General features: G+C 43.1%; 1 protein-coding gene across 1 annotated transcript; it reads right to left on the bottom strand.

Annotated features, from left to right (window-relative positions):
- Positions 1-1,483: 1,483 nt before the first annotated feature.
- fam98a (family with sequence similarity 98 member A) lies at positions 1,484-9,313 on the bottom strand. Its single transcript, XM_079248664.1, has 8 exons — positions 9,195-9,313; positions 8,059-8,207; positions 7,789-7,923; positions 4,634-4,815; positions 3,313-3,393; positions 3,116-3,232; positions 2,837-3,004; positions 1,484-2,596 (listed from the first exon to the last, which is right to left on the bottom strand). Exons 1-8 carry the CDS (start codon positions 9,230-9,232, stop codon positions 1,973-1,975), a joined length of 1,494 nt encoding a protein of 497 aa, XP_079104790.1. The 5' UTR covers positions 9,233-9,313; the 3' UTR covers positions 1,484-1,972.
- Positions 9,314-9,529: the final 216 nt, after the last annotated feature.

Below are 9,529 nucleotides of genomic sequence, written 5' to 3'. Positions count from 1 at the left end.
GCATACCAGCTGCAGACACGCAAAGAAACTGAACTTTTCCTTCCCCCAGTGAAAGCAATGAGTCCATGTCTTCAAGTCATGCATTTATAATCTGATACTAACGATTTGCAATAAATGTGTTAAACCTGTTCAGATGTGGTCATTGTAAACAATGCTGCTCTATTTGTGACATCAGGTTTGATTTTATGCCATGAATTAGTTTTTGTCCAAAATTGAGCCATCTGTAGAAATCTGATCTACATTTCAAAGTTCTAAACTTAAAGTGGCTCTTTATGTACATTTCAGTCTAAATTATTTTAATATGCAAGTCCAGAAGGGTAAGAAATGATCAAGCTTTTTTTTTTTTTTTTCCCCACAAACCCCTTCATTCATGTTGTATTGATCCTCTCAGATTAGCTTCTGCCAGAAACAAGGCAACAGAGAAAGCTCCGCCCCCTGCCTGCAGGCTGCGTCTGATTGGTCAACTGCTAGGAGGGCAGTGAAAGTGGGCGTGGCTTTATTCTCGTGAACGTGTACGACCCATAGACCGTATATAAAGAGATGGACGGAGCCTCCGTGACGTAACTCCGTCCATCTCTTTATATACTTCAATTCAGCTTTTCAGAAATCTATGGGTAACCCATAGATTTCTGAAAAGCTGAATTGAAGCTTGGTGGGCGGTTCGTACCGTCGCCATGTTGGCAGCGTCATGCGCGTCGTCTCGCCTGGAAAATACTAATATGTGCAAAGAGGTGGCGCTGATAGGGCAGCCGTGAGCGTCATGGTGGATGATTGACATCGACCGAACTCCAAGCTTTCTGTAGCTAAAAGCAAACCTGGGGATAACGGGAGCTAACCAGCTAACAGAGGTAAGCGGGCTAAAGCTAAGTCACGTTGTTAACCGGCTAAAAACCGCGGTTGTTCTACGTTCTTCTTACTTGAAGCCAGAGATTGGTACCTGTCAATCAAAAGGACACGCCCCTAAATTTGCCGAACTTCGAGATTAAATGACTTTAAAACGGGCAAATTAGAAAAAATTCACTCCCCCCACAGTTGTCATGAAGGTAAACCTGACCTATAAACTGAAAATGGATTTTTGAACCAGGCTGTAAACATGTTTACTTCTGCTGTGAAGTTGGTCTTTTTAACATGGGAGTCTATGGGGATTCGCTCTGTTTAGGAGCCCCTAGTGGATAAGGGGGAACTGCAGTTTTATACACTTCTGCATAGGATTCACCGCCGGAGGTTGCCGCTTGGTACAACCTCAAGAGTTTTTCTCCCAGGGTCATACTAAAATTTTGAAGTAGAAAAAACTCGAACCAATCTTTTTCGTTGCCATGAAAACCGAACATAGAGCGCTAGAAAACTCAAACATGCGTTAGGTGATACAAAACTGCACCACTCATATGTCTCTAAAGTATTCAACATAAGACTGTAGAAAGCTCAGAAAACTAGACATAGGATCATAGAGTCCCTTAAAAAAACCCACTAAAAACGTCATGTCATTTAAATTTTTATTGCTCATCCACACATCCATGCAAATCTTCCAACATCCACATCTGTACTTATTTTTCCATGAACGAAACAACACGAAACAAAAAAAATTAAACCGCCTTCAAGTAATTGCCAAACTGAGTAACCGTAAACGTCAGAAAGCTACGATGTGCAGCGTGCACGCTGGGCGCAGCAACAGTAAAATGGGATAAACTGTGCTTGCTTTAGGAACGGTCAATAAGGCTGATAAATGATCGATATCAGGTCAAAATATCCAGTAAAGCGACCCACCATTCCCAGCAGAGCCGCTGGCTGGAGCACGCAGGGAGGAGGTCAAAAACAAAGACCAATTCAGATCTGAAAGCCTTCCCCAGTCTACATGAGCTCTAAGTGAAACGTGTTTACCTGATTTAATACTCAGGTAACGGTGCTGAGAACAGGTCATGTGACAAGGCATCGGTCCATGAATGGGAGGGGCGGGGCCTGGACCCCCGGGTCTTCAGCTGGTGTAGTGTCTACCTTGGCTGAAACCGGACTGAGTAAACTGCTGTCCTCCATGTTGGAAGAACTGTTCAAACTGTCCTCCTTGATTAAAATTCTGACCTCCTCTGCCTCCCCAACCACCTCCTTGTCCTCCTCTGCCTCTTCCTCTACCCCCTCGACCTCCACGGCCCCCGCCTCTCTCCTGATGCCAGCCTCCATCTTGGTGATGATTATCATGGTAACTGTTGCCTCCTCCATGGTAACCAGGATCTTGGTAACCTCCACGGTGGTTTCCTCCTCCTCCTCCTCTCCCTCCTCCCCCATGATGACCTCCTGCATCTTGATAATGACCATGGTTGTAACTTCCTCTTCCATCTCCCCAGCTTCCCTGTCCCTTCCCCCCCCTGCCTCCGGCTCCTCTACCTCCCCTGTCCTCGTGTCCTCCTCCCCCTCCTCTTTCGTGGCCTCCACGGCCACCTTGGGAGTAGTGATCGTAGCCCCCCCTGCCGCCGTGCCCCCCACCGTAGTGTCCTCCACCTTGGGGAGCATCCTGACGCTTCTGCCAGGAGGGCATCTCTGGAGGTGGAGGCTCGATTTCGCAGGGTCTGCCCCCCCTGTCCGGGACGCGACCCATCAGAACCTGCAGATGGAAAATGAGACGGCTCAGAGAGGAACATGTTGGGAGGAGACGGAGCCTGGATCAGGGTCAGGGCTGGAGATTTACAGAAAGCAGCAGGTTTACATGCTTCAGGGTCCAAATAAAATGTAACTTCCACGGTTTTAGCTGCTACAGCGTTCAGAAAGGAGGAAAACCTTTTATAAGAACATGGAAGAGAAACTGGAACCGTGAAGTTGGATGGACGGTCAGATGGGCGCCCACCTTATTAATGGCACAAGCCGTCTTCTCTCTGATCTTCCCGCTGCTTGTGCGGAGGATCTTGGAGAAGTCTTGTCGTGCAGCGAGAAGATGAGCGACGGAGATTTTACTTCTGGCGCCGAGGGCTGAGCGCAGCGGCCGGTAGACCTTCCCCAACTTCTCGTCATGCGTCTGTTTAACAGTTTAGAAAAGCATGAATGGAGCGACAGCTGGTTGTTCGTTGGGCTGGTTTTTCAAACAGAAAAACAATCATTTAAAGAAGGAGTCCAAGTTTCCATTTACCTTTGCTCTGTCGGACCAACCGAAGGATTGGACCGTCACATCCAGGCGTTTCAACAACATCTTCCTCCTCACGTCATACTCGTTTACCAGTGCTTGATTTATAGCCTCGATTTTTTCCTGGGAAAAAAGGGAAAAGTGAGCGGGAACCGAGTTTTTCAGGGTTCCTAGACAGGAAGGACTTTCTGGGTCAGTTTTACCAAGTGCACGGGTCCAAGAGGCTTCTTCAGCAAAGGCTCTCCGACGTGGTTCTGTGGGACTCGACTTATGGCTTCCTTCAGCTTAGACGTCGGGAGGTTAGAGAGAGAAATGCAGATGTGATTAATCTGAACATCACCTCCAACTTACGATCTCAACTCCCCCCAAAAAAATGAAAGCTGTGTAAAATGTAAATAAAAACAGGATTAATTACTCATAAATCTCATGTTTTATTCTCAATAGGACATTAACAACTTAGATGTGAAACTGACAGTAAAACAATGTTTTGGAAAGAAGGAAGGGAAACCCTGCAGATGATGAGGAGCCGCTGCCAGAGGCCGGCGGTGTGTTGAAACGTGGACTCCTGCAGAAGGCGGTACGCCCTTACTGTCTGTGCATCAGTCATGTTTTACACTGGACTGCATTACCTTGAAAAATGGCCATTTTAAAATCAATGATTTAACATTTTTATTACTATTTTTTTTTCTTTCAAATACTTTTTCAGAAATGGTTTTCAGCAGGAAAGCTTTTTACATCATCTGTCAGTTCACAGTAACAACAAATGAGATTGACATTATGATTAGTCTGACAGAGGCATCCTACATTATATTGTAGCAATGTATCAAATTCATGCAAAACAAAACAAAAAATAAAAAAAGAAAATCATATTAAAAAATAATTTAAAAAAAATATTTTCAGTGATAAATGATTTTTCTTTATTCATCATCATGATTCAATGCATCAACTATATGATTATAATCATGTCTTGTTTGTCTTCTGTGTCATTTATTGCAATGTTCTGTTTTTAGTGTTTCCAGTCTTCCCGTTTTAGTTTTTTCATTAAATTTCTTAGATTTTTTTTCCAGGAACTGGCTAACTCTCTTACTTTCAGCATCTGATATGTTGTTTATCTCTTATTGGGAATAAAATGAGGCCCGATGAGATTTGGAATCATTAAAATGTGATTTTTTGTACATTTTACACACAGACTCCTGGGACTTCTTTGGGAATTTTATGGTGTAGATTTTCCAGGTAATATTGTCGACATATCAGCAGCTTTAACACAAAATGCTGAAATAAGTACAACCAGCATCCGTGCACACACATTTCTAGTCATATTCCAAGTTTTATACATTATATAAATCAAAAACACCCTTGTTGGAGGGCAGTTATTGTGAAGAAAAACACCTGTTTCCAAACAGCTAATTATTTCAAACAACTTTACTTTAAATCTGACAATTGTTTCTGAATTTTCATTTTATTTTGCTTTTTTTTCCCTCTTTATATTATATTAAGAGAAAAAAAAGCTTAAAGCAAACTGACCTTCTTCTCAATTCCAGAGAAAAACTGGAACATCGTGATGCTTGGTGGAGGTTTGGACATGCCCAGCGTCATGCAGATCCCCTTCAGCTCCTGGAAGACGGGGCTGCCGGACTCCTGAGCTTTCTTCTGAGGCTGGTTCACCACGATCATCCTCGACGCCTCCAACTCAGACACTAAAAAGGCTGCAGAACAAAACGTTTTCATTCAATCTTCATCACAGAGGATGTTCCACCCAGAGCCCTGACCAGATCCTCAGCAAGGCGATGGTCTGTACAAGTCATGTCATCCAGGGTCGGTGGAACGAGTAAAGCCGATGATGGCCCAAGCCTTCCATCAGTCACCTTTAAGAGTTTGATTAAATCCATTTATCTGAGCAATAAAGTCAAAGGGTGTTTTAGTCTTTGAACAGAACTACTTCTTCAAGAGTCAAATGCTTCCTGAAACTGAAAAAGTGACACAGCGGTTGTGTTGCAGCAGCCAACTGGATATGGATGTATGTATTAAGGCTGATCAATTATGGTAAGAAATGATAATCATGATGAATTTAAATGAAATTGAGATCTTGTTTCTTTAACACAATTCTTTAACACATTCTCTCAAACAACATGAATATAGTTAACATTAAACAATTTCTTTATGATTCCACAGAATTTAGAGAACAAACAAACACGAAGCTTTGTCAACAAAGTGCAAATACTGATGTGAACTGAATGGATAAATATAAACTATGTTTAGGTGAACTTCCACAACCTACTGCAGTTATTCTACATTGACCTGCAGCCGGAGCCGACTGAGACTGGCCGCCTGGGAGTGCTTTAGGACGGGAGAGGCTCCCGCTGCTCCTTCCTTACAGTAACTGCAGAACAATATGTGTCTTCAAGTCAGTCGCCAAAACACCAGGAAAGTCTCCAATAACTCCAGTAAAAGCTGCTAGATTTGTTGCTTTTAACAAAAAAAAGTCTCCAGATTTAGCGAGAAAGTTGCCAAGTTGGCAACAGTGTCTGAATGAAAGCAAAGCGGCTGTGGGAGGAGTTTACAGCACAGCGCTGCAACGCCAGAGACGCTCGATTAGCAGCTGAAGACCGCAGGAGAGGAAACTGCAGAGAGAAAAATAATCACACTCTTTTATTATTATGATCGTTAGAAACCCAGATCGTAGTTGAGATTAAACTCTGAGTAATCGCCCAGACCTAGTGTATATTCATGTATGGATGGATGAATAGGAAAGCCTGTCATCTTCCTCTCTGTAGAACACCAAACAGGTTGGAAATGACCTGCTATCCCTCCCCAGACTGATGGCCAGTTGCTTCTCTAAGATTATCGCTGATGTCTTTATTACTGGGATTATGTTAACACATGAATGCTGGAGAGCAGCAAACTGGCTGCTTTTATCGAGGTGATGATGTGACAATGTGAAAAGATACATGTGTCTGGTCTATAAGGAAACAACTTGTGTTTTCTATTGAAACGGATAAAGTGAATTCATCTGCAGAGTGACCTCTGTTTGGTTCTGTCTGCACCTGATCACAGGAAACATCACGTCTGTGGTTACCATAGTCAGTGAGAACTGGCTGCATTATTTTCATATAAACGCACACGTAGTTCGGTGAGTTAAACACTGTAATATCGCTCCGTTACGGGGCGTTACCATAGCAACGCGTTAATCAACTGGTTCAGATCTTTAACAGGTGGATGAGAGAAACGCGCTGCAGCCTGACAGCGGTTGTTTGGCATAAAACTACATCCAGGCCGACGTAAAATAGTTCCTATACTTCAGCAAATGTTGTAGAAAATAAATACAAATTTGTTATAAAATATTAACTGTGTGGGACCGTGGTAAAAGCGGATTAAACAACTTGTAACCGTGTGTATAATGCCCGACGCGAGTCGAGAACACCACAATGCGCAGCGTTAATCCTTACTTATATTTATCTAGTCAGTTTACATCAGTATTTGCACTTCGTCAAGAAAAAGCTTCATGTTTGTTTGTTTTCTAAAATATGTGGAATCCTAAGGACATTTTTAAAAAAGTCACGGTTTAATGTTAAAAAAAAAAAAAAAAAAAAAAAAAAAAGTTGTTAAAGATAAAAGGATAATCGTGTTAAATAATCAAGATCTCAATTTCAGTCAAAATAATCGTGATTATTATTTCTGCCATAATGGAGCAGCCTGGTCGCTATATGTATTCATGTCTGTGAAAAGAGCCATAACAAATGTCCAGTAAGTGAATATCGACATCATCACAGTGAGAACAACAGAATTAGCAACTTTGATAAAAACATACATTAGCATGCTTTCCGGAGTTAGTTTCTGTGTAGCTGGATGCACACATGTTCAGGGTTTTACTCCTATTTTTACTAAAGAGACAGAAGCTTATTTTAGAGTTTTGCCATGCAACACGGGGTTCGGGGTGTGTTCAGTATGTATGTGTGTGTGTGTGTGTGTGTGTGTGTGTGTGTGAATGACTGCATGTATTTGTTTTCCTTGTTGCTTTGATGTATGTAAAGCACTTCATGCTGCTTCATTTATGAAAGGTGCTGTACAAATACATTTAGGTTTGAATATTTCAATAGTTTTGTAAAACATAAATGTGTTTTTGTCACCAGCTGAGCACACGAGTGTCTCCATGTAACGGTGTAGCAACAAGACGACATCTTACTGCTGCTAACCTGATACATCATGCTGTTTTATGTTTATTTTATATTCGAGGATACTCCATGACTTAACATCTAACTGTCCACATTTCTCACATTACTGTATCAGAGCACTGATTAGCTCCACCTAACAGCCTCTTAACTCCTACGAAACAACAAGGATGGACTCATGATTCAGCATTTTGGCTTAAATAACTAATTGCATGATGTAATCTGATGTGTGTTTTACATTTAACATGTCTGAGGCCGTTTTAACTCCATGTAAAGACCTATTACTGACCTATTATAGTATTTTATTCATGAAGTTATGGTACTTATAACTATACAATTGACAGAGGGTGTGGTTTTTCATAAGTAAACCTCAGATTAAACATAGTCTCTTATCCAAATAAGGTGTGTAAATGTTACATTTATGTGTGACAGGTATTTGTCATCTGTAGGTGTGGCACTGATGCCTTTCTCCGGTTTTCAGTAAAGATGTGGCACCTCCTGCTAACGTACAGAGGAGCAGCAGACAGTCATCTCTGCGGAGGAATCTCTGGGTGATGTCTCCACTGGTCAGGACGGAGTAGGGACAAGAAAGCTCAGACAACAGGCCACACATCTCCAGCTGAAAACTTTCAGCCTCACTCGGACCTGAAATGGACAAAAAAAAGAAAAGGTTACTCTAACAAACGTAAAGCTGGCCTCCATCACGAACCTTCAGCTGCCAACATCGTTTACAATATTTCCTTAACGCTGCAGCTACGTCCAACATCTAACAGCTCTTACTGTTAGTGGCGTGGACATTTTCTTCAAGTTTGCAGTACAGTCGAAGCTCTGAGACGATCCAGGCACTGAGCTTGGTAAACTCAGGTGAACTTGCTCCACCTGCCACAGCGGAGTCCAGAGCTCCTTCCTCCAACACGGGACCCTGGTACCTTAAAGAAAAAACACACACATAAGCCGCATGCTAAAGGTGTACAAAACTTTGTATTAATTCCATCTGCCACTGTCGCCTTGTGGTTTCCTGATCAATGTCACCAGACAGTGGCATTCACCAGTTAGACTGGGATTTAACCAGACTCCACACATCTGCTGGCTCCCACACGAACCCACGCAAATCAGCAAATTGCAATGACCAGCTGTTATCCTGGTTCAACTGTCTAGGACAGGGTTAGGCAACAAGGCCGGATTATCCAATGGGCATTATGGGCACAGGCCCAGGGGCCCACTTTGGGCCTATGTGGGGCCCATGCCCACTTTGGGCCTATGTGGGGCCCACGTAGGGAAAACACGAGCCGTTTGGACATAAAACAGAACGTAAATAAAAAGCAAGATAGTTACACCACAGTGTCTAGTGTATTGCTACTGGTACCACTGGCTGAGAGATGTTAGAAATTTCGTTTCACAGTGTATCATTCACAATGTTGCGGTGGGGAAGGGGCCCCCTGGAACGATCTGGGCCCAGGGGCCTGTGGACTTTTAATCCGGCCCTGGTAGGCAACTCCAGCCCTCGAGTGCCACAGTCCTGCAAATGTTAGGAGTTTCTCTGCTGTAACACACATCAGACCTAATCAGCAGACTTGTGCAGAGCTTGACAACAAACTCTGCACCAGTCTGCTAATCAGCCATTGAACTGAATCAGCTGTGTTGCAGCAGGGAAACTCCTAACATTTACAGGACTGTGGCTGCCTACCCCTGGTCTAGGAAGTGGAAACCAGACCGGTTGACTGCCAGGCGCTGCAGCTACCCCAGAACTCATCTCAGCGGTACTTCTGCGGACACATGAGCAGCACATCGGGTTATTCCGGCGCACACAGCTACGGCCTCTCAAACAGCAGCCGCGGAAATGTTTGCTGCAACGCGCAGTTGCTTCTGAACAAAAATATAAAACAACAGGAGGCGTAATGGCTGCTTTAACTTACCCTAAGTCCTCAAGAGAGATAAGAATGTCATTCTCCATTATTTATATTCGAAAATCAAGCTCTAAAGAAGAGTTATCACATCAGCTGGGACACGTTTAACGTGACGTCTTCCTGCGCCTTCTTCTTCTGCGTTGGTTTAAAGGAAGTCGGCAAGCAGACACAGTTGGTCTTTACCGCCATCTGCTGGACGTCCTCTGGGACAGCTGCACAAAATTAATTAAAAGATACGGAGGAGGATTAGGGCCACTGAATAAAATAATAACAATAATAATAATTCTGTGAAAAAAAGTCAGAATTCTGACTTTAATCTTAGTTTAACTACAAGTTAAGACTAC

This window comes from Telmatherina bonti (genome assembly GCF_933228915.1).
Source record: "Telmatherina bonti genome assembly, chromosome: 11".
NCBI classification, from domain to species: Eukaryota; Metazoa; Chordata; class Actinopteri; order Atheriniformes; family Telmatherinidae; genus Telmatherina; species Telmatherina bonti.
The sequence above is the reverse complement of the archived record's forward strand: the minus strand, read 5'-3'. Positions and strand labels throughout refer to the sequence as shown.

Excerpts from the sequence above, each read along its gene's own strand:
- fam98a (XM_079248664.1), bottom strand. The coding sequence starts at position 9,232 with ATGGAGAATGACATTCTTATCTCTCTTGAGGACTTAGG. Across the intron at positions 4,816-7,788 it reads TGACTGTCTGCTGCTCCTCT|CCTTTTTAGTGTCTGAGTTG; the intron begins GTACGTTAGCAG and ends TTTGTTCTGCAG. Across the intron at positions 2,597-2,836 it reads CGGCTTGTGCCATTAATAAG|GTTCTGATGGGTCGCGTCCC; the intron begins GTGGGCGCCCAT and ends TTCCATCTGCAG.